Consider the following 25,037-nt stretch of genomic DNA (forward strand, 5'->3'; position numbering starts at 1 on the left):
ACACCCCTCCTGACATACCTACCATCAGTCCGTCTCACGCTCTTCTGATCCTGGTGTTACATTCCTCACCTGAGCCACAGTCTTCCTTTTCTCCCCCAGGATGAAATCAAATGGAGGGGTGAGGTAGAATATTCCATTTGATGCTTTTTTAAAGTCAGCATCTTTAGCATTAACCTAAAGTTTGAGCAAATATACATGAAAAAGAACAATGTTTCTTCAGAAAAAGAATCCAGCTTTTCAATAGAAAACTCCTCCAAGACACTGAGTAAGCCCACAAACATTAATCTGTTTGGCTGAATATTTCATTTTTACAGATGTGTAGACAAACAACTGTCTTCTTTGTTGTTTGTGTGTGTTCATCTCTCCATCCTGTAAAGGTGGGACCAGCGTTGCCTTCAGAAGGTGGAGCGTTACGTCTCGTCCAGCGGGGCGTGACGGCTGCATAGACTTAGACGCACCAACAGGAAGTTCAGTCTGTTGTTGAAGCCATGCTGGGCGCCACGGTCGGACTGCTGCTGTCGCTTCTGACCCATGGAAGTCTGAGGGTTTGTGTTTGAGTCCTTATTTTCTTGTAATATTTGTATTTGACTCATTTATTTCTTTATTTTAGCTTGATGGTCATTGCTGGTGGGTATAAATAAGAATAATGTTTAAGGTAAACATGCAAAACCTTAAGTTTGTTTCAAAATAATACTCCAAGTATATTTACAGGCAATACAAATCTCTACAAATGTGTTAATTTTTTATTTTAATTTAGAGGTTTCTACATATTTTATTTTTTGTGCTTTAAGCATATATATTTTAAATTTCCATTTGTTTGAATTTTGTGACCTTCAGAGGTAGAGTTAGAATATTTACCTCATCAAGTTCTAAATCACTTAAATAAGAATAAAAAATGAGTATTAAACATGTTTTGATGCAATATTTTGGGATGACTTTAGATGTCTTTATAAATCGGAGCTAAACTTGATTTTGATTCGATTTTTTTTCTTGTGTGTAAATGTTGTTACTAGATAAATACATTTTTATGATAAATTTAAAAAGACTTAATGTAATGTAATTTAAAAATGGAGCTTTGTACAAACACACCTTAAGGAAATGTTTGTATGTTTTACAAATATATTGAAGCTAAAGCTAATGAGCAGTATTTATTAAAGAAAATATTCATAACATTTGACAAGGTCTGATTTATACAGAATTAACATCTAATTGGTATGAATTGTGTCGCTGCGATTGGTAAATTGTAATTTTTTTGCTGTCAAACAATCTCAGCAGGTGTGTTTACCTGCGCAGTCCCATGTTCAGTCTGAAAAAGGAAGTTCGTCCACACCTGAAGGTTCTCCGCTCAGCTCCACTGTGCAGCCCGCTCACACTGACCTGACACCGAGGTCTGATCCGCCGGGCAGCACTTTCGTTCTCGTCCCGCTTCCTGCTCCACACATGCATGATGATGACTCCCAAGCTGCAGCAAAACCTCAAGTTGCCATAGAAACCAAGACCACAGCCGGCCGAGCCGCAAAAGCAAAACCAAACACTGAAGACGAGGAAGTGCCAGAAAACTCCAAACCCCTCCCTCAGACTCTGAAAGAGATTTTTCATTCCAATTCTCCCAAAATGGTGACACTGAGAGATGAACAGGGCTCCACAGGCATTACTACCAACAGCCCAGATGGTGAAGAACCTCCTCATGTGACTGATCAGCCATCACTTTATCAATCTAATGGTGTCACCAAAATGGGCTGTGATGAGACTCCAACTTCAAATCCACAGACTCAATCACCTCAGAGTCCTGCAGAAAAAAGTCAGAATATCTCTGATGAGCCTCAGTTTGCTCCAACATCTCTTCTAGTTGTTGTGTCCACCACAGAATCTGCACTCGGCGCCTCCAGAGAGAAGCTTTTATCTGAGGAAGGAGAGATGATGGAAGGTATTCCCAGTCCATCCTCCTCATCATCCTGGATTCCAGCAGTCACTCTCAGTGCGTCTGGACTGGAGGAAGAAATGCCCCAAAAGCAGGCGGAGTCACTGGACTCCGCATCCCCTCCCAAAGCCCCGCCCACAAACCTGACCGCCTCATCTCCCACACAGCAAAGCACGGATGCATCAAGTACCAGCGATTCAGAGATCCGGCTGGGTAACGCTGTACTCACCACAAGTAAAGAAACAAAAGAAATGGAGGCAACTTTTCCCCCCGCAGCAAACGTGATGCTGCTTCCAGATGAAGAACAAGAGAGCGGGATGAAGAGGGATGAAGATGAAGCTGGTGTGGATATAGAGAAGGGACGGTACGGACAAGAGGACAAGGACAAAATAATTCATCAAACCCACGCTGAGAGATTTTTCAATCAGAACGTGGATTCTTTGGTCAAAGCAGAGAGAAATCCAACAGTTCCAAACACAGACAGACATCAGGACACCAGACCAGATCCTGGAGTCAGAGGTCAAAGGGTAAGACTTTATTACCATTTTACCTTGTTAACCCTTGTGCTATCCTAGGCACTTTAACATTGGGAGGCGGGTCATCTTTCAACCTTTTTTGAGCCACGGCACACTTTAACCTTGACAAAAATCCCGCGGCACACCAGCATCCAAAAAAAGAACAAAAACAGAAATTCATGGTCTGTATTGATCGACAGCCCCCCCCCCCCCCCCCCCCCCGCCCGCAATCTCATGTGCATTTTTGTGATAATTGTGGCCGGAAAAGCAGGAAGTTGCGGCTGTTTTTTCTAAGAGATGAAATGAAAGTTAAATTAGAAAATTTAGAAACTGTTTGTTTGTTGTGGTTTCAAGGCGTTTCGCAAGGACAACTCATTGTGCGCTGGGACACTGGCTCTTTAAGCCAATGCATCATGGGAGATGTAGTGTGAAAACTGCCGAAAACTTGCAGAAAGACTTGCGTCTCTGAGCTTCATTGTATTGTCCACTTGTTTCACGGTCTGACACCGGACTCTGTGGAAAGCTACACCGCTAAAGAAGAGCTTTAGCTGGTATTTTTGTTAGAACTGAGCGACTTTATCAGCAGAATTAAGAACAAGGAAGTGAAGACTTTAACCACTTCTGATTGGTCAGACTGATGACATGTGATTAAGCCTTCAAGAATGATTGGTGGAGACAGTTAAAGGGACGGGACTTTTCCGCAAACTGTCATAGCTGCAGGTAAATCGCGGTACCGTGATTCTTATCAAAATTTCTTTAATAGAATTAAATAAACACAAAGAAAAAGTAATTTTAAGATCTTTTATATTCCTAACCACTCAGTGTTTTATCCGGGCCTGTTTGGATGAACAAAGAGCTGATTTCCTGGAGATGGGAAATGTTTTTAGATCAGTGAATGATTAATGAGGGCAATTTCCCACGGCACACTTGACCATCTACCACGGCACACTAGTGTGCCGCGGCACACTGGTTGAAAAACACTGATCTAGACCCACTAGACAGTACTCTGAACCTTTTTTCTTCAATGATTTGTGATCTTCACTGGTGTCCATGGATTACATGAAATCTTTCCACCTTTATCCACCTTTGTCATGGTAGGGAGAACACGTCAGTGTAAGGGGGGGGGGGGGGTCATAGGATAGCACCAGGGTTAATATATGAGCAAGAAAGCACTTGGATAAAAAATATAAAGACTCTCCCTTAGAACTCTTGGCTTTACTTATTGAACCTTTAACAGCAGCTGGAAGACAAAATAAAGACATAGAAGGAATTAAAACAAACATCCATCATAAAATTAGTCTTTTTCTGAGGGGGGGGGTTGCTCCCGGGTCTTTGTCTGATGTTGGGCTCTTTGATGCCTGGATCGGCCGGGCTGCTGTGCTGTCTGCCCCTGGCTCTGGGGTGGGGGGCCTCCTGCCTTTGCTGGAGCATTCAGTGTGATCAAGGACTCTAGGAAGCACACATTCATACAACCCACCTGCTTGTTCACTTTTGCACATATATGGGCATGGGTATTGTTTTTACAGACCTCTTCAAGAATCTTGGTAATGCGAATCTAGTGTGTATCTGTCTGTGTGCATAAGTCTTGTGAGATAAATCTTCCATGATGAATGTATAAATATACTTCCAACCTGTAAATAGCTGTGTGCAGACGAACTGAGTCATGCAATTTAATAATAATAACTATGGATTGGATTCATCTACACTATTCCAGACGCTCAAAGTTCTTCCAATGTGTCAATCATTCATTCATACGTGGTGAGGGTAACTATTGATGTTGCCACAGCTGCCCCGGGGCAGACAGACAGAGGCATGGCTGCCAGTTCACACCTTCTGCCCCTCTGACCATCACTGGGACATTCATGCACCGGTGGAGCCACTCTGGAGGCAGTTGACTGGGGAAGCGGGAATCGAACCACCGACCCTTCCATCATTGGCCGACCAATGCCGCCCCCACTGTTGCCCTCACTTGTGACACTCTTATGTTTTTACTTTGTATCATCGACTGCCCCTCCCCATCTATATCATCCCATGTCTTTCTCTCTCTCTCTCTCTCTCTCCTTTTCTTCTGTCCAGTCCAACAAAGAATGCATTCAAAGAGAATAATTATAAATGAAGCTTAGCCTCAAATACAAAAGGGGTTTATACAAATATACTCTCTGTTTGCCTGAAGATCCATAAACCTTTATGGTAACAGTAAAGTCTGTCCAAGAGGCCATAAGCTCTGATCTGCTTCCTCAGCTGTTGGACAGGACAAGTAAAAAATGGAATGTGTTGCGTCTATTTTCTAATCCCATAAACGGCATTAGTTACATAAGTTAACAAATAGAAACCATTTAACCATGAATAAAATGAATGATGGACACTTGAAGTTCTTTTCAAGTAGAAGTTTCAAACGCTTCATTCAAAAACCTCAAAATGTATTTTCACAGTCAGTGATTGGTTAAAAAATTAAAAATCGTCTACATTTATGAGCTTTTAACCTTAATATTTACAGCAAGCCGCTTAAACAGCAGAAAAAAGAACAACCAGCATGTTAAACTACAAACACCCCAAAGTATTTTTGCGCCCTCTGGTGGTCAAAGGGCGGAATGATTTACTTCAGGGGAGCTGTTGAACCAGTTCCATAAATCCCATCATGCAGCAAATCCAAACTCAGCTAACAGACTGTTAGAAGATCTGCTACCCACTCAAACCTCCAGCAATCATTTCAGAAAAAGACTGAGAGAAAAGTCTCAATGAAAGCAGAAACTCCACAGACTCCAAACACGCTTAGATCACTGCTGAACAAAAAATGATATCTGTGCAGTGATGGTTTACATCCTATTGTCCTTGTTGACTCAGATTACACAGTTATTAAAGTTTTTTTTAAAAAGATGTGAATTGAATTTGTCCCGTCTCTCAAACTGTGGATTGGCCCTGAGGGACACATGGAGGGGATTCAGGATGTGTCACGCCTTATTTGGTTCTTTCATATCAGTTTGTGCTTTTAGTGGGAAAATTCTTCATTTTATTCATGACATTTTGGTTTAAACTTTAGTATTATAAGATTAGATGATACTTTATTCATTACTGAAAAGGAAATTCAGGTTTTCTGTTTCAGTCACCGGATTTCTACAAAAGAAATAAAACATAAACAAAAAGTAGAGCCTTTTTAACCACACATAACTGGATTGTATAAAAGGTTGAAAATGAGTTGAGATTTTGCTGAATCCTGTTTAATCACATCAAATTAATCATGAACTTGTTAACTGAACAAACTCTGTTTTTTATGACAAAGCCACTACGTACATTTAGCGCATCTTCCATGAAATGTTGGTCTTTCGTGATTCGTGCGTGGTACACGTCATTCATAAGTGTTTCTTGCATTCGTCATCATTCGTCAATGTTCCCAGATGTCTGTCGACGGTTTCGGCCAATGTGAAATTTGGTTTTAAGCGGTGTAAGTTCTTTGTCTGTTGTGATTTACGCATATTTTTTGTGGTTTATCCTCATTATTGTGTAAATATTGTGCGGGATTTTTGCGAGATGCAAATTTGTGGCTTTCCACCACCGTTCCATGAATATCTAATGGACTTTTCACGCATGAACCACTGATGTATGACTTTTATAATGTACACACGGCGCACATATCATTTTATAATTACATCATTGATGCACAAATCACAAATGAATCGCATATAAACAGCGCAATAATCCTGCATAGTTCATGTTCTGCGTCGTTTTATGTGTTCTTTGTACTTCAGGGGTTTTAACGTGGTTCATTCCTGATACATCTGTGAAAATTTCCCGAAAAGGCCACAACTTTCCTCACTTTTTCCACCTATATTCACGTATGACCAATTTTCATCCGTGCCATCTGCACAAAATGTACGTAGATGCTGTGAGACCTTAAGTAACAATGAGAACCACAGCAAAAGGATTGAAAATAAACGAATTTGGAGAAGTAAATGTATTTATATGCATTAATAAACCCATGAAACAGCAAACCAACATAAATGTAGTTGATAAAATAAACATAAAAACATGTGACCACGGCAGAAAATAACATCTTGAATGACCTTCAGATGGGCTTGCCTTAATTTCATTTAAATTGTTTTTTTCAGGGATTGCACGGCCCACCAGGGCTACCAGGATACCCGGGACCTAAAGGAGATAAAGTAGGAATCTTGTATGATTTAAACACTTTATTTTGGGTCAGAAATACATCCAAGTGTGTGGTTTAGTGTTTTATCTAAAGCCCACTTTTATCCATAACTTAACGAACAAAACAGCTGTAATACATTAATTTAATGCCCGTCAGCTAAACACTAATAGGGAAGGTTACCTGTTCAAACTAAAAAATCCCTTATTTGCCTCTAAGGGGGACCGAGGTGTCGTGGGCAGACCCGGACAAACCGGAGACCGAGGAGCTGTTGGTCCACCTGGGATGCCTGTGACCTTTGTGATCACAGCCTCTGAAGAAGAATGGAAGGCGTTCAAGGTCAGTGTTCTGGTTGATTCTTTTTTCTCCACTTGAATCCTCATTAGGCTTGTTCTCATTTAATTGGATTGACTTGTGGATCTCAGCCCATCTGTGTTTACATCAGTTGGACATCTGGTTAAATTCTAATGCGTTTTGTAGCAAAACATAATAAATTGATTTAATGGTAACTACTATCTCCTTCTAAATGGTAACTGTTCCAAAACACCCCATAACTTAACATGTAAAATTCACATACAATGAATCCAACTTCCTGTGTACATACTCTGTTCTCATTAATAGTAAGTCCCATGAAAAACACTAAGGTACCACATGAGTACTATGTAATTACCCATCCTCTCACATAAACTTGCTGAGTAAGTAGAAAGCAAATCCTGGGTCCTTTTTCACAGTACTTCCAATGTAGTATCTGTTTCCCTACTATCTTGTTACACGTGGCTAATACCATGAAACATACGAGTGCAGACATAAATTCAAGGTACTTTATTTGTACTTACATTGTTCTTACATGTGGTAAGTTCTACAAAAGACACATTTACACAACATGTAAATACCCAGTAGGTACTATTTAAAACCCAGTCTGTACAACATAAACAGAGAAGAAAAATTAAAACACAAAGAAAAGCAGTTTCACTTAAATAACACAATTTAGAATCCAAAAAAATAAGTTCAAGACAAAGGAATCAGGCGGGACAGAGGATGAAACTTAGCTTAGGCTACAATCCTGCATGTTTACAGTGTTTCTCTATTTTTTCAGCACGCCACACTGTTTTTTGTATGCATTGTCCCTTTAATAAATTAATAAATAAAAATAAAAACATCAATACCCAGTATAAATACCCAGTAGGTACCTCGTAATAGTACCATATAAATACACAGCAGGTACCATGTAAGTAACAAATAGACACAAAAATAGTAAGTACCCAGTAGGGCTCATAAAAGTACTAAAAAGTACCCTGTAAGTACCCAGTAGTTTTAAAGAAAGTACCATGTAAATACCACTTAACTACGCAGTAAGTACAGTACTGTAAAAGTAATCATTAGCGATTTAATTTGATCTCAGAGCTGATTTTCTGAAACATTATGACTGAGAAACCACTGAAAGAATTACCAGAAGAATTCAACCTCAACTCTTTTCAACAGAGAAAGAAAATCTACAAAAACCTCGTCTCATCCTGGCCGGTACGTCATTCCTGTTCATTTAAGACTTTACTATTCAATTTTACAAACAAGGTCATATTTTTCTTTATTCCCAGCGTGTGTCAACATGTATTTCTGTCAGATCTATGAAGCTGTTGTTGCTGTGCACATTGATGTTTTTTCCTAGAAACGTACGGGCCCCCCAGGCCCCCGTGGGTCCCCAGGAGAAGAGGGGCCAATAGTACGTAGAACAATGCTTCATATGGATGCCTTGAAAATTGCATCCAAAATATTTTTTGGAATAATTTGTTCTGTAAGTTTTAGTTAAACCTACTTTGTGTTTGTTTAGGGACCGCCAGGAATGAGAGGAAAACAAGGAAAAAGAGGAGTTCAAGGGAAAATTGTAGGTATCTGATTATATTATTACGGTTAAGACATGCAAATCTGTCAGAATGGAAATAAGAAAATATGTTATTGGTGAGTCTCCAAAGCAAAAATGATCAGAAAAGTTAGTGTTCTGTAAGAAAACAACAATGAGACATAAAAATCTTCATTTCAGTTAAAGAATTATTATTTTAACTCTGGAGAACCCAAGAACAGCTTTTTTCTGGGCTTTTGGAGTTCATTTGAATTTTGTGTTTGTTTAGTTTGGGTATCAGCAATAACAGCAGCCATAAAAATAAAAATGAATGATGAACAAATAAATAAAATAAACACAATAAGAAGAAAAAAAACAGCAGCCAAATTTGACCCACTTGGTTCTCCAGGGTTAAACTTTTTTTCCCCCTTTTCGTTTGAATCTACATGTAGCTCTGAAATTGAGTGGTTTTTAATATTAAATATTAATATTAAATATTTAAATAATATTAAATATTTCTGACTCAACCAGACTGATAAAGTATCAGGGTTCAAACCCAAACAACCTGCTGACTGCAAGCTCACTACACCACATCCAAGCTGACAGATTAACAGCAGTGTTTTCATCCCCACACCAATAAAAACGAAGGTGAAGCCCCCTTCAGGATAACTGTGGAGGCTCACAAATCAGTCAGAGAGTCCAGTCTTATTTTAATGTCATTATCAGATCCTTTGCACAAAAACAGTTTGAGTTCAGACACAAACACCGACAGTGTTTGCAGACTGTCATCTACAAACACTGATCCCAGAAAGTGGCTGTCAAAGTGCTGGTAGACACAAATACAGGAGTAAAAGGATTCATGCAGACCACATCTTCTGGCTTACATCTTTATGTTTAGAATTAGGATTTTTTTCTCGGACTAAATCTTTAATCTACAGTTCTCTGACGAATAAAAGAACATTTCATTGTATGTTTATTGTGGACTTGAAGGAAGCTTTGCTCAGGTGAGCTTCAGGTAATTCCTTCAGGTTAACATCAAAGATGTCCATTAATGCTACATCAGGGCAGTCGTGGTCCACATGGAATTCCAGGTCCTCAAGGGCGACCTGGAGTAGATGGCATCCCAGGACACAATGAGGATCCAGGCCCTCCGGGCTTGCCTGGAGATCAGGTATCCCAGCTCGTTAACATGTTATCGAATTTTATCTTGATTTTGCAAAGGTATCAAACTGGGTTTCAATAAAGTTATTGTTAGATGTTTTTTTTTTTCTTTTAATCAAATGGGAAGTTTTAAAAACGTATTTTCCACACTGACCAAAAATGTAAACACAACACTTTTGTTATTGCTCCCATTTTTTATGGTATGAACTCAAAGATGTGAAACATTTTCCACATACACAAAATAACCAGTTCTCTGAAATTGTTCACAAATCTTACTAAATCTGTGATAGTGAGCACTTCTCCTTTGCCAAGACAATCCATCCCACCTCACAGGTGTGCCATATCAAGATGCTGATTAGACAGCATGATTATTGCACAGGTGTGCCTTAGACTGGCCACAAGAAAAAGCCACTCTGAAATCTTCAGTTGTATCACACAGCACAATGCCACAGATGTCGCAAGTTTTGAGGGAGCGTTCAATTGGTATGCTGATAGCAGGAATGTCCACCAGAGCTGTTGCTAGGGAATTGAATGTCCATTTCTCCACCATAAGCCGTCTCCAAAGGCGTTTCTGAGAAAATTTGGCAGCACATCCAACCGGCCTCACAACCGCAGACCACGTGTAACCACACAAGCCCAAGACCTCCACATCCAGCATGTCCACCTCCGAGATCATCTGAGACCAGCCACTCAGACAGCTGCTGAAACAATCGGTTTGCATAACCACAGAATTTCTGCACAAACTGTCAGAAACCGTCTCAGGGAAGCTCATCTGCATGCTCGTCGTCCTCATCGAGGTCTCGATCTCATTCCAGTTCGTCATCGTAACCGACTTGAGTGGCCAAATGCTCACATGCGATGGCGTCTGGCACGTTGGAGAGGTGTTCTCTTCACGGATGAATCCCCGTTTACACTGTTCAGGGCAGATGGCAGACAGCGTGTGTGGCGTCGTGTGGGTGAGCGGTTTTCTGATGTCAATGTTGTGGATCGAGTAGCCCATGGTGGTGGTGGGGTCATGGTATGGGCAGGTGTATGTTATGGGCGAAGAACACAGGTACATTTTATTGATGGCATTTTGAATGCACAGAGATACCGTGAAAACATCCTGGGGCCCATTGTTGTGCCGTACATCCAACAACATCACCGCATGTTGCAGCATGGTAATGCACGGCCCCATGTTGCAAGGACCTGTACACAATTCTTGGAAGCTGAAAACATCCCAGTTCTTGCATGGCCAGCATACTCACCGGACATATCACCCATTGAGCATGTTTGGGATGCTCTGGATCGGCGTATACGACAGCGTGTTCCAGTTCCTGCCAATATCCAGCAACTTCGCACAGCCATTGAAGAAGAGTGGACCAACATTCCACAGGCCACAATAGACAACCTGATCAACTCTATGGGAAGCAGATGTGTCGCAGTTCATGAGGCAAATCTGGTCACACCAGATACTGGCTGGTTGTCTGAGTCCCCTGACCCCCTCAATAAAACAAAACTGAAGATTTCAGAGTGGCCTTTTTTTGTGGCCAGTCTAAGGCACACCTGTGCAATAATCATGCTATCTAATCAGCATCTTGATATGGCACACCTGTGAGGTGGGATGGATTGTCTTGGCAAAGGAGAAGTGCTCACTATCACAGATTTAGACAGATTTGTGAACAATATTTCAGAGAACTGATTATTTTGTGTATGTGGAAAATGTTTCACATCTTTGAGTTCATACCATAAAAAATGGGAACAATAACAAAAGTGTTGTGTTTATATTTTTGGTCAGTGTATAACCTAGACTTCTCAAAAGTCAGATTTACAGAACCTAGGGGGGAGTACAGAGGGACAATTAGCTCAAAAAGCAAACCAAAAAAATACATTTTGACAGAAAGAGAGGAAAAAACAGTCCCTCCACAGGCTTAATTTGAGTTTTAGATAGAAATGTTTAAAGTAGATTAAAAATGATAGTTAAAAAATCGATTCGTAAAAACATGTCAAAGGCTGCAGATGTGCATTAAAGTGCGTCATAGCTTTCTGACTTACTTGGAAGGACAAACAAGAAGAAATTTTCTTGTGATGGATGGAACTGACAAATATAAAAGAGATTAGAGAGGAAAACTGTGCTAAATGCCAGAAAAATACATTTGGAAAATCCAAACGATCTAGAAAAAGTGGAAGACCAAGGTCCTTAGCAGAGATGTTTCTCATAGGAAGATGCATTTAAACTATAATATTATTCAAAAAATAAAAAGGTTTGTTATTGTTAATTCATAAAGAAAAACGATCAATTATGTGCACACATTTAAATCACATTACAATATTTTATGCCTTAAATTCTTGTAACTCACAAAAATACAACACTTTTGTTATTTATCTCACATGTTTTGCATTTTACTTTGACTTTATTGTCCTTCATTTTGGAAAGCTTTAAGACGTCTGAATTGCCTTTAAGTTAAAAATACAAATACAAGGATTTTGCCTCAAACCACTTGTACATATAACTAATACAAAGAAGAAGAAAGATAAAAAACAAACTAAAGTCAATGATAGACAATGATGCTTGAAAATGTGTAAAAGATGTAAGTAGTTGTGTCCTCTGAACTTTTTTAGTCATCATTTTACCACTTTTTAAATGTTGCTTTTATTGAGTTCATATAGGATTAAAACGCTGTTAATAGTAGCAACATTCCTCTATTATCCATAAAGATGGGGTGGGGTATTTAAAGTTTATTTGTCAGCTCTAACTGGGTGTTTTTAAGCCACCTAAGCTGTGTTTTTTCCTTGCAGGGTCCCAAAGGTTACATGGGAGAACAAGGCAGCAAAGGGGAGCAGGGTGAGTGGGTAAGAGCGCATTCGACTTCCTGTTTCATCGTAAATAAAAAGGCAAAGACATTTAGAGTGAAAATGTAGGTCATTAGGTGTCACATACCTGGTTACCAGACTGACTAATAGATTGACAGAAAGTTGTGAGCTGCAGAAATCTGAAATAATTTCTTTAGTTATTAATTATTAGGGTGAAAAAATGTCAAGAAGAGACCCTCTTGAAGCTGATTTTAAGGTAAGGTTGCAGCTGAATTGAATTGATTGTTTTAGCAGAATGCGTAAATAAATTCCATAAGAGGGAAAATTTATGAGCAAAGTTGAGGAAAGGATCAGTGATTAACCACAGATTAAGTTTTATCAAACAAACTGTGGGCAGCAAACAACCAGGAACTATTTGGAGGTTGATAACCCCCCACCTTAATCCAACCCTAAATACTGAATTTCAAACAGGAAAACGTTGTTGTTGTTTTTTTTATGTTTGCTAAGTCTGTGGATTTGAAGCCACGATCTTCTAGTCTCAGGTCAGACAATCAGGTTAGCGAAACCATTTTTTAAGCCTTTTTTGTCTTTTGGCACTGGGAGAAAAAGGAAACCATTTCTTATTGGACCTCACATATTTTTAATAATATTTACATGTTCAAATTAATTCAAATAAAAAAATTTCTGAAGCACCTTGCATGAAAAAAGAACAGCTGAAGATGCTGTACATAAAAACAAACAAGAATGCAAAACAGCAATCCCCACACATAAGAATAAGCCCCTTATAATAAAATACACAAAAAACACAAATAAAAGAGAAATGGCTACAAATTACAATAGATTAGATAGAATTTATTTATCCCACGATGGGGAAATTCTTTTTGTCTGCGGCAGCAAAAAATGAAAATGAAAAATGAAAAGTGACAAAGACAGAACCCAGAAAGCGCCGTCTGCCCTGTCCTCCTGTTGGCCGGGGTGTCAGCATTAATGCGGCCCAAGCACAACTCATCCTGAGGACCTCAGGGCTCTGGGAGGGTCAGAGCTAAGAGCAAGTCTGATGTAAAACAAGGACCATGGTCTCTCCTATATGTTGAAGAAGAACTGGCGGCTCCTCCTGTTGCGCCTCGGTCTGTTATTCGAGAGAAGATGGAGCTCAACAAAATGAATGACAAGTTAAAATATCAACAATATTTAGTTTCTAATTCAGTGATTTAGGTTATTTTTTTTATTTTATTTTATTTTTATTTTTTTAACTTGTTCTGTCCAACAGCTGAGCAAACAGATTAGAGCTGAAAGCATTTTTGTGTTGGACAGGTTTTACTATCACAAAAAGAGGTTATATAGCTTCGAGAAACTAGAGTTTAGATTTGTATAAACCCCTTTTTGTCGTATTATTTTTTATTTATTTGTTACATTTAGTGTGTGTGGGGAGGGAGAGGGGAAGAATGTGAGGGGAGGGTGGAAGAGAGTAAAAGGAAGAAAGGTGAAAAGGTGGGGGATACAAGCACTGATTTGAATAAGTTATTATTTTAAACTGTAACAATTATACCAGATCTGCTGGAAAGACGAATGTTACATAAAAGGTGAAAATCTGACTCGAAGAAGAGTGGAAAACATCTGTCCATCAATACACTGTAGGTAAGGAGGAGGGATGAAGCAGACAGGGAGCAGTGTGGCAGTGTGCACGTGCACGTGAGGGTGGAGATACATGCATGCTGCCGATGTGAACCGTGTGTTCATAAAGGGAGCCAGATCCTACCCAGCCAGACCAGCCAGACCAGGAGAGGGGAGGAGAGCCCCCCAGGCCAGAAGCCCCCCCAGCATCCGGACCCAGGCAGCCCGGGAGGGGAGGAGGAGGGGACCGCCCACCCCACCAGCCAGGCACAGAAAAGGCCCCCCTACAGGGGCCCCCCCAATGCCCAGAGGCACAAGCGAACCCAGTGTCCGGCCCCCAGGCCACGAGACAGGAGCGCTTAGCCGTACCAGGCGGCAGCCATGGGGGCCACCGGGCGCCGGACGCCGAGACAAAGGCCAGGGACGAAGCCAGGGCCCCCGGGACCCATGAGTCGGCCACCCCCCGACCGGCGCCCCGTCTCCGCAAGCCAGCCCAGGCACGCGACCTAAGCAACCCAGGGATCGCCGCGCACCCACAGCCACCCCTCATAACCCTACAACCCTACACACTACAACCCCCCCCCCCCCCGCCATATTATCTGAGCCCCCCTCCCCAACCCTCTCAGTGCCCTCCCCTCTCTGTGAAGGGGAGGGAGAGCCCCAGAGGGTCCCAGCGAGCCAGCCCCCAGGTCCGTCCTACCCATGCACTCACGCACACATACTCACAATCATCTGGTTACCCTCCCTCCCCCCGCCGCCATGCAGTTACCCCCCCCCCAGCCGGCCGAGTAATTTAGGTTATACAGAAAATGAGTTCACCATCAGAGTGCTGGAGCAAAATAATGTTTCTCTTAAGGAACAGACAGAAAGTGGCAGGTCTGTAGCTGCAAGCAGAAAAGCATTAGGAAGGGGTCAAAATGTCCCTGAAAGTTACCAAACTTATACATAAAAGCATTATTTCAGTCGATTCTACACTCCAGTTGGTCCAAAGACGTCTTCGGTCCATTTCTGACTAAACTTCACCTCCAAATACGGCCGTTCTTTTAGGGATTTCGGGGAGAGGCAGGACCTCAAGGGAGCAGAGGACAAACAGGATACAAGGTCAGAAACAAAGGATCCTATGGGGTTTACCCCAAACAGGGCATCTCTGTGTGACTCTCATTCATTTGTGTTTGTGTGTGAAGGGGAATAAAGGAGCTCGGGGCTTTGCAGGGATTCCTGGCTACTCGGTAAATGCAGACGATTGTCCTCCATCTTAGTTCTGTCTCCATAATTTCATTAACTAATGCTTCATGCACACAAAACCTTTTAGTCTGATAGATATCTAATTTTCTAAAGCCAAACCATGAACAAGCTCCACATTCTTGATGCGGTGCATCATTTATTTATTTTTTAGGGGGTGCACGGAGCAAGAGGTCCTCGTGGTTTTCCAGGACCATCAGGACCAACGGTTTGTGTCCAGCAGTTCAGTGGCTAACCTTTTGCTCAGCTACTGTAGACGAGAGTTTAAAATGACACAGAAGTAAACAGATTAAACAGAACAAGTAGAAAAATAAAGATTGACGCTAAGATAACAAACACTGATGGTTTTCAGGGCGAGATTGGCTCTCCTGGTTTCACGGGTCCACCAGGCCCTCCTGTAAGCTCCATCGCTACATTCAATCCATGTGTAACATTTGACAAAAGTACAATTACGTCAGCAAAAGTGGGGGTGTGTGTGGGGGGGGGTGTTAATCAGTGTGTTTGCTCCTCAGGGCAAACTGGGCCCCCTGGGGGTAAAGGGGTTTTTGGGAATTAAAGGGCCTCCAGTAAGTGAAGGACTAGTTCAAAAATGCAATCAATGCTTAAGAGAAATGGTAACTAAATGTGATGCTGCCAGGGTCATCAGGGGCCATCGGGGGTCAGAGGAGCCACTGGACCACAGGTGAGGGGACAATGACCTGCTTTCTCTTGAGTCACTGATCGACTGTTTGACCTAAAACAAACAACTGCATATCATATTTTTGAATCATTTGATGCATGATTATGTTGTGTGTGGGTTTTTGTCATTTTTTGTCTTTCTTTTTAAAATTGGAAAATGTATTTTTGTTTAGCACTTTGAGTTATGTCAGTCAGAAAAGTGCTCTACAATAATAATTTGATTTGATTTTCTTTTTCATTTGATTTGCTTTGATTGCTCAGGGGGAGCGTGGTCCCCGTGGAGCTTTGGGGTTTCCTGGTGTCCTCGGCCCTCAGGTAATAAACTCAGACGTGCTGAGGACTATCGGCTCAGTCTTTAACTCAACTCTGAATATTTGAATAATCGTTTGAGAAATTCCTGCACAGGGTGATCCTGGACAACAGGGATCAAAAGGTCCCAAAGGCGATCCTGTGAGTGTGCTGAAAAGCAAAGTGGAAATTAAAAGAAAATACAAGAGGAAAATGATATAGTATAAGTCAATCTGCATGTCTGTCAGGGGGAAATGGGCGATGAAGGTGAAATTGGAGAGCCTGGTCCTCCTGGTTTAAATGTAAGTTAAAACATTGAGAGCAGATCAAAACTGGTGGTCATCTCTGCTTAAATGAGTCTTTCTTTGTTCTTGTCTTTTGATGAGGGGGTCATTGGAAACCCTGGAAAGCCTGGACCCTCAGGTGATCCCGTAAGATTGCTTAAAACCATTGAATTACTCCTGAAATGGTTGCATCATTGATCATACCTGGACAAAATGACTACTCCTGATGGTAGATGGTGTTCAGCTCTGAATGTCTCTCCCAGGGAGCCACAGCCAGACGAGGGGAGAACGGCGACCCAGGGTTTAAGGGGGACCAGGTGGGTTTGTTCCATCTGTGTGGTCTCTCTTTTCCAACGTTGAATAATTTATCCAGATTAATACATCTTTGAAAGTTGTTATTACCATAGGGACTGCCAGGTCCTCCAGGAACACAGGGACCTAAGGGGCGTCCAGGGCCAACCGGGTTGCAGGGACTGGCAGCGCCAAAGGGGCCACCAGGACTTCCAGGACCCACTGTGAGAGAAATGAACTTTAAATTTTAAATTATGGTTTCCACATCAAATTAGCAACATTTTTTTTTTAATCTGAGGCCATGTTTCTTGACTGGAGAAAGGTAGTTTTTCCCTCTCTGGGTGGGTCGAGTGCCCCTCCCCAGGTGGAGAAGTTTAAATATATCATTTTCATGAGTGAGGGAAGACCGGAGGGAGGAGATCCACTGACGGATTGGAGCAGCGTCCGCCGTTAAGAGGTTGCTGTACTGGTCCGTTGTGGTGAAGACAAAGCTGAGCCACAAAGCGAAGCTCTCAATTTGCCGGTCGATCTATGTTGAACTTTGGTCATGAGCTCTGACAGAAGCTCTGCAAAATGTCAAGCGGTGCGCATCTTGTAAGTCTTGCTCCAGGCTTTTTCCTTCACACCACTGTTCCGATATATGACTGACCAGGGGCCTCATTTATAAAACTTTGCGTAGGATTTGCGTCAGAAGTGGCGTACGGATGAAACATAGGACGTGCGTACGCACAGAAATATTCGGATTTATAAAACCGTGCGCACGCACATCCTACGCATCTTTCCCTTAATAAATCACAACCAATTCTAAATGCAGCGCAGCTTTTGCGGCTTCATGACACGCCCATAGTTGCCCATAAATAGTCCGTGAAACGCCCACAAATTAATATTCATTGATTGCGAAACCATGGCAAACACAGAGAGGAAATGAAAAAAACGTAACTTCACTCAATGTGAAGTAGAAGTTATCGTTGGCGAGGTGGAAAAGAGGAGAAAAGTGTTGTTTGGAGGGCACAGTGTGGGCATTACTAATGCCAAAAAGGCACGTGAGCGGCAAACGGTGGCAGACGCCGTAAATGCTGTAGCCTCACAACCTTGGACCGTGGCCGAAATAAAAAAGAAATGGTCGGACATCAAAGTCGAGGCGAAAAAACGTCTGGCGCTTGGGGGGGGGGGCACCGGAGCTGACCCCTCTTGATGACAGACTGGTGGCAATAATTGGGTAATCCCTTTTAAGTGGAGTGGTGACTGAGGCGCAGGGGGACACCGACGTGCCAGAAGCACCAGGTGACACACCACCAAAAGCCCGCAGAGGTCCAACAGGATGTCTCGAGGAAGTGGGAACCGGCTCATAAGCCACTCGTCCTCGTTTGCCAGCAAGTCTTCTTGCTGTCTAAAGATGCGTTCACTCCGAATTCTTCCATTTGCCACATCTTCTAAGAGAGCAAGATCAGCCATTGTGATTCATTACGCATTGTGATGGGGCATTTTATTTCCATCCCTTTTTTTTTTTTTTTTTTTTATAACTTGTCCTGTCCAACAGCTGGGCAGGCAGATGAGAGCTGAGGGCCTCTTGTGTTGGACATATTTTACTTTAACAAGAGGGGTTATGAATCTTCTGACAAACCAGAGGTATGTCTGAATAAACCCCTTTTGTAATTGAGGCCCAACTTTATTAATTTCAACCATATTTGAAAATTTCTGGTGTTGGACCGGACGGAAAAGGAAAGAAGGGAAGAAGAGAGGGATGTTAGAGAAAGGGGGGGTGATAGTGAGAGGGGGGGGGGTACCCTCGCGTATTTCCGAGGGTGGTGTGAGACAGATTTTACTGTTACAACAGTAGCTTTTGACACACGAGGTGTACATTTGAATAAACCCCTTTTGTACTTGAGGCTAAGCTTTATTTTTATATTATATATGCGTGAGTTTCTTTTTCAAATCAAAATATTTTTTGGGATCTGTCTTAAGATTTGCAGATTTTAGGCACTGCAATTTTTCCATTTCATTGTGGCAGGGATTTGACGGCACCATGGGGGAGCAAGGAAAGCAGGGAGACAAAGGACCAAAGGTAATTTAGTGAAAATGGACACACACATCGCAAACTGCAAAATGACATAATATGTGTTTGTGCACACTTGATGATCTGTATGTGCTCTGATGCAGGGAGGTCAAGGACCAACTGGTGTCGGAGGAAATCCTGGCCCTCGAGGTGACAAGGTAGACCTTTTACTTTACAAACTTCAGTGATGCGAGTGATAGTCTTCATGAAAGTTCAAAAAAAAAATCAAACTGGAAATGGACTTTAGGATAAAAAGTCTTTGTTGCGTTCAGGGTCGAGAAGGTAGAGAAGGATTTTCTGGACTGCCTGGTCCCATTGTGAGTATGCACATGAATATATGTGAGGTGTGTTTAATATTAGAACTGGATACTGTCTGACAGCAATTTGGTGATGTTTTCTGTTTGCAGGGAGAGAGCGGGAAATCAGGAGAGGCGGGGCTTGAAGGAGAATATGGTACTAAGGTTTCTGTCTGGCTGCATTGCTTTTTCTATGATGTGTTTCAATACATTTAAGACATAAAACCAAGGATACACAGACACAGATTTAGCTGTGTCTTTGAACATAGTAAGATTTCAAATCATTTTAATGGCTGTTGAGTATACATGCTTAACAGTTTGCTTCATTAAGTTCATTGTGTCTGTGTGGTGTTGGGTCAGGGTTTGGCCGGCCACCCAGGAGTAACAGGATTCAAATATAAAAAAAACCTTCCTCAGCCCATATAGTTTTTTTTATTCTTTCAGTGCAGTCATGCTCCTGCAATTTGTGCTTTAGGGTGAGATGGGCTCACCTGGACCGAAAGGATACAGAGGACCTCCTGTAAGATGATTGGGACCATTTCTCTGCTCCAAACAGTAAAACTAAATTACAATGATTTTCAATATTAAAAAACAAAGGTTTTTGCTTCTTTTTTTAATTTGCTTTTGGAAGTGTGGATGATGGTAATGTGTGTCTGCAGTTTTCAACAGCAGCAGTGTTTGTTTGCAGTGGAGGGCCTCGTTGTCAAAAACCACACATTTCTAACAGAGCTTTGAAGACGCCACAACTGTGACCCAATCAGCCAAAAATTAGAAAACCATTTCCGAAATCCCTCAAGACACAAAAAACGGCCTTTTTTTGAGGACGCAAACTCATTTTTGGATTCTGACAGGATCCATACAAGCCTAAAAAGCCTGTTCAAATATTTAAAGGCTTTTTGTTTATATTGAGGTAAAGCAGCTACCGGTAACTGTTTCTACAACCTTTCAAACATGGAGGCAAAGATCTTTAAAGAGAAGACAAAGCTTTGGCTGTATGCACGAAAACACAATAAAAAAACAATAAAAAAGGAAACTACCTTGAATCTTTCATGTCCATAAGATAAAAAGATGTTTCAGTGTTTTTCCTTCAAAATGATGCTCAGTGAAGTGGAATCCTGGCTTTATTAGCACGCTGTGAAATAGTAACCCACAGCATGAAAGGGTTAAACCGATGCAGCAAAAATGGAGAATTAAAATCTAAAACCTCCCATCTTAAAGCATTATTTGTGTACGTTATGTTTAGTTTTAGCCCATCTAATGCCTCTTTTTCTACAGGGTGTACAGGGTGGCATTGGACCGTGGGGTGAGATTGGGCCAACTGGTCCTCCAGGAGACGGAGGGCCAAGAGGTCCAGCCGGTCCTCCGGGCTATCTCGTGAGTAAATATGAATTATCATTGAATCTCTGCATTTATCATCAGTAGCTCCATAAAAGCTGCATAGAGGGCTTAGGAGCATCATTGTTTCCCAGGAAGATGATCTTGGTTTAGCCCAAACCCCCATATTCAGTTTCTGAAGTTTTCAATGCTGCAGTTCCCTCTTTTTACCACTAGAGGCAGGCTTCGGCTGGAAGAGTTTCTGTTAACAGTCCACCAAAAATAAACTTTATGTTCCTATGGGTGACGTCAGAGATGATCAGTCTTTTAATTGAATCTAGAATTAAGAAAGCTTGTTGGTAAACTGACGACAACAAAAACCCTGTTACCCATGGAAACCCATGGAACCATAAGGAATATGAGTCTTCGCAGGGAAGTCCATCCTCACTGAGCGAGGAACATTCTGAAGGACAGCAGTCACCCTGGTTTCACCTTTTCTATCCGCCGCTTTCTGTCAGACGTTACAGACCTATACCAACAGACCTAGGAACAGTTTTTTCCTAAAAGCTTTCTGTTTACTAAATGTCAATTATGCACTTGAATCTTTTGAATTGAATTGAATTTTCTGCCCACTTTAAAGAAATGTCCCACAATCCCCCAAGAAATGTGACCACTTCACCTTCATCAACCCGTCTGCTCTTAAGGAGATCCAGTCCATTCATTCGATGCCAGATGGTTACCCTTAATAGATTCATCACGACGGTCACCTGTGTGGAAAACCTCAGCTGTTTACCTGCTGCCACGACGAATTCCGGAGACGCTCTGCCGCTGCTCTGCCTCCAGCCACATCACGAGCCACGCTCTCGCCAAGGATCATCTTACAGCCAAGACAATATTGACATTAAAACTCAATTACCAACCTAGCCACTCTTGTGATCATTCTGGGTTTCAGCGTCTGGGTCTGTCCCGCCTACCGATAATGACAAAAACAGATTCTTTTCTTAATCTTCCATCGATCTGTGGTCCCTCAATGACGAAAGCAACCACAAAAACCAGATAAATCAGCTGTTGACCCGGAGCAAACCACTCCATGCCGTCATGATTTGGATAAACTTTACTCTACAGAGCAGTAATGCATAAAAATGCTGGTTCTTCCCTCTTGGCTTTTGTCAGTCGCTTGTTTTCTACAGACATGAAAAATGTTGCTTTTAAAGAGGAAACGTTTTAATAATAATTAAAGGAGTGTTGCTAATTTCCTGGCTGACAAGAGTCCCCTTGTGATGGGCGCTGACAGACTGAGAGGCAAACAGAAAGTGTCTTTCATTCCGGTTCGCCACAGTCTCGGTTAGTCATCAGATCAGCTCTAGTCTCAGCTCGGGTCACCAGGTCTGGTGGTGGGGTGATGATCCAGACTGTCTGTCTGCAGCATTTGGCTCTTTTTTAGAGGAAGAGCAGGAACAAACCATGTCGGGTTCATTTCTCTCGCCTTCGTTAGAGAAGATGCTCCATAAGGATCAAAAGATCAAATGAAAACAATTGCCTCAGATGGAAATGCTTCTTCTGAGCAGCAGATCTTCAAGATAAATTGTAAATATCCGTTTCACTTTGTTTCCACAGGGTGAAGATGGAATGAAAGGACTGACTGGAGCTGTTGGTGTTGAAGGCGATAAGGTAGCTCCAGTTACCTTCAGCAGCAGGAACCAGATGAGCATCAGTTGTCAAATCACCGCGATTTTATGTTTTACTTTTTCAATTACTGATACGAAGCCCATTGAGACGACTGTTGTTGTGAATTTGGGCTATACAAATAAAATTAAATTGAATTGAATTGACATGGTCACATGAGTCACTGCCATCCTGGTGGGCCCTGGCACTGTCTTTATTATGTTTTCTGCAGACAGGTTTGTCTGTCGCATATTTGGGGATGAAGACCAATGTACTTCACCATTCTTTAATATGAATGTCTTGCTTGGAGGAACAGGAATAGCAAATTTTCTCATCTGGTTCAAAATGAGAATCATTAGAATCAAAATTTAGCTCAAGATAGTCTTCTGATCATGATCATTGATTACTTCCAGAGCCTCCTGGACTGTCATCGTTCTGCTTCTGCTGCTCATTTTCTAAAGGTCTGCCTGACAGAGTGTAATGTTGGAAGGACTCCCATGCAGAGAATCTTTTATATGTTTTGCCCTTCCCTTGTTGAGTGTCCACTGAATGTGGGTTGAGTTTTCCTGCGAGAACATAAATGGTTCCTGTCAAAAGTCATAACACCTATGCACATGTGTGTGTGTGTTTGTGTGTGTGTGTGTCTACGTGTGTGATTGGGGTGAAATATGTCTCACAGCTGCAGGAAAACAATACAACTTATAATAAGACATCCTTGTATCTCCAGTTTGACTGCCGGGTCAAATTGACCTGAACAGTATCTATGTGATATAAACATGCAGGGGGGGGGGGGGGGGGTTGCAAATATGTGAGATGAACCAAATTCATAATTTATGTTGATTACACTAATTAAGGCAAGCAGAAGAAGTTTCATGCTGAAAAAATACTTTTAACTATTTTTCCTTGATCGGGTCAATTTGACCCGCAACATAACAGGAGGGTTAACTCTGTGTTTACCACATTGATAAGTTCCCTATGGTTGTCTGTAGAATAGAATATATTTGTGTCATCAGCAAATGCTATGAGTTTCATAAGCTTTGAAACATTGAATATATCATTTATGTAAATATCGAATAGCAGCGGGCCCAGAATTGATCCTTGTGGGACACCACAAATTATCTCTTTGGTTTCTGATGTGTATTCATCAATCCTGACAAATCGTTTTCTTACCGTTAAATAGCTTTTGACCCAAGTTAGTGCTAGTCCTCATGATTGAGAGTATCAAATGCTTTTTTTAGTCAATGAAACTTCCAGCTGCATATTTCTTTTTGTCCAAAGCATTTGTGATTTCCTCCACAGCATCAAAGATAACAATGAGGTTGATTTATTTTCTCAAAAACCATATTGGTTTTCATTTATAATTTTATGTTTTTCAATAAATAAAGCTAATTTATCATTGAATATTTTTTCTAAAGTTTGATTTGACATTCAATACTTTATTAATTTTTGGGAAATTTTTCATTCATAAGAGCAGATTCTTAAAAACCAAACCATTATTCAATACGTTTCATAAAGAGATCAGTTTATATTTTAAATCTGAAATTAATAAAAAACAAAAATGCAATAAAACTGTCTCTGAACAAACCCTTTTTTTCAGTGTAAGGAACTTTTTCCCCCCCACCTCTCCTTGGTTAACCGTAAACTGTATGTCATAGTATTATAAAGTTAAGAGTAAAAATGTAAGGAGACAACATACTTGTTGTTGGTCAAAGCACTTCTTTTATATTCCACTAGATGGCAGTGTGAGACACCAGATGCTTTATTTTACGCTCAGTATAATCTGTTCAAGACTCTCTTTGACTGTTCCATATTGCCAGTGTGCAGTGATCGTTTTGCTGAGAAAATAAAAATTACAAGTGGGCTGATATCAGGAATATTCAATTCTTCCCACACCTCCGACATGGTGTCAGAAGTGGGATATAATCTTCACAAGGACGTGCCTACCTAAACCGCCGTCTGAAACGTATTTGGACCAGCGCAAGATACGACGCTAGCTAATTAGCATACCGGACAAGACTAATTCCTGGATGGATTATGCCTTGACACAGTGAATACATTTTTGCGGATTCTGAGATGGCTGAAAGATTCCAACCTCCACGTATGGACTGGACTAGTCCTGTTGACGTACACAAAAGATTCAAGCTCTTCAAACAAAAATGTGAACTCATTTGAGGGGCCCACTTTCCGACACAGAAGAAGACAAGGAGGTGAGACTGCTTTTGTTATGGATTGGAGATAAAGGCTTGGAAATATACAAAACAGCTATTTTTGCAAGTGAGGATGACAAACTTAAACTAACTTAAACCCAGTGTTTAAGAAACTTGAAGGCTACAGCAGGCCACAGAGCAACTACATACTTGCTAGATTTCAACTGAGATGCTTGAAACGAGGAGAATTACCACAATCGTTTGCTGAGAAAACACAAATTACAAGTTGGCTAATATCAGGCATCCTCATTTCTTCCCACACCTCCGACACTGTATATATATATTTCTTTTAACTGTGTGTGTGTGTATATTCATTTAGTTACATGGGATGGGTGTAGGCCTGCACAATATACCGCAAATTTATCGTTATCGCAATATCCAGCTCTGCAATATGCATATCGCAAAAGACGGCAAATATCGCAATAAATCGCAAACCCAAAATGTGTTAAAACAATCTTCTAGCAGCTTGAAGCATTTAATGAATCAAATAAATCCCTTTATGCTTTGACCAATCAGATGGACGCCTTCCCATTGTTGACCAATCAGATGGAGGCCTATTATGTTAACCCTGGTCCTGAAGAGCCTCAACCCTGCCTGTTTTCCAGCTCTCCTTAACCAGCTTGCTGTTGATTGGCTGACTCAAGTGATTTCACATCCTGATTGACTGAACACACCTGATTTTGGTTATCATCATCGAGCAGTCTAGGGAGAATTGGAAAACAGACAGGGTT

The 25,037-nt window shown here is 41.3% G+C and overlaps 1 protein-coding gene across 11 annotated transcripts in view; it reads left to right on the forward strand.

Moving 5' to 3' along the window:
• Positions 1 to 377: 377 nt before the first annotated feature.
• The window catches only part of LOC105357747 (uncharacterized), a 28,874-nt gene continuing 4,214 nt past the window's right edge, over positions 378 to 25,037 (forward strand). For 3 of the 11 annotated variants that reach the window (XR_013655681.1, XR_013655680.1, XM_078946412.1), the window contains exons 1-27: positions 378 to 545; positions 1,273 to 2,448; positions 6,543 to 6,596; positions 6,800 to 6,919; positions 8,063 to 8,101; positions 8,247 to 8,300; positions 8,409 to 8,462; positions 9,481 to 9,588; positions 12,357 to 12,402; positions 15,033 to 15,214; positions 15,382 to 15,435; positions 15,580 to 15,624; positions 15,740 to 15,793; positions 15,865 to 15,909; positions 16,167 to 16,220; positions 16,311 to 16,355; positions 16,442 to 16,495; positions 16,580 to 16,624; positions 16,741 to 16,794; positions 16,885 to 16,992; positions 18,780 to 18,833; positions 18,929 to 18,982; positions 19,097 to 19,141; positions 19,232 to 19,285; positions 19,596 to 19,640; positions 20,396 to 20,494; positions 22,052 to 22,105. Coding sequence is in view for 6 of the 11 variants with exons in the window: in XM_078946412.1 (XP_078802538.1) it covers positions 489 to 545; positions 1,273 to 2,448; positions 6,543 to 6,596; positions 6,800 to 6,919; positions 8,063 to 8,101; positions 8,247 to 8,300; positions 8,409 to 8,462; positions 9,481 to 9,588; positions 12,357 to 12,402; positions 15,033 to 15,214; positions 15,382 to 15,435; positions 15,580 to 15,624; positions 15,740 to 15,793; positions 15,865 to 15,909; positions 16,167 to 16,220; positions 16,311 to 16,355; positions 16,442 to 16,495; positions 16,580 to 16,624; positions 16,741 to 16,794; positions 16,885 to 16,992; positions 18,780 to 18,833; positions 18,929 to 18,982; positions 19,097 to 19,141; positions 19,232 to 19,285; positions 19,596 to 19,640; positions 20,396 to 20,494; positions 22,052 to 22,105 (2,853 nt within the window). In the remaining 5 variants the exon portion in view is untranslated. Of the gene's footprint in view, positions 546 to 1,272; positions 2,449 to 6,542; positions 6,597 to 6,799; positions 6,920 to 8,062; positions 8,102 to 8,246; positions 8,301 to 8,408; positions 8,463 to 9,480; positions 9,589 to 12,356; positions 12,403 to 15,032; positions 15,215 to 15,381; positions 15,436 to 15,579; positions 15,625 to 15,739; positions 15,794 to 15,864; positions 15,910 to 16,166; positions 16,221 to 16,310; positions 16,356 to 16,441; positions 16,496 to 16,579; positions 16,625 to 16,740; positions 16,795 to 16,884; positions 16,993 to 18,779; positions 18,834 to 18,928; positions 18,983 to 19,096; positions 19,142 to 19,231; positions 19,286 to 19,564; positions 19,676 to 20,395; positions 20,495 to 22,051; positions 22,263 to 22,512; positions 22,648 to 25,037 lie in introns of those variants that run through there. The other 8 variants (XM_078946415.1, XR_013655683.1, XR_013655682.1 and 5 more) reach the window with 8 other exon arrangements.

Source organism: Oryzias latipes, chromosome 4 (genome assembly GCF_053564925.1).
Source record: "Oryzias latipes strain Hd-rR chromosome 4, Olatipes_Hd-rR_3.1".
Taxonomy (NCBI): domain Eukaryota; kingdom Metazoa; phylum Chordata; class Actinopteri; order Beloniformes; family Adrianichthyidae; genus Oryzias; species Oryzias latipes.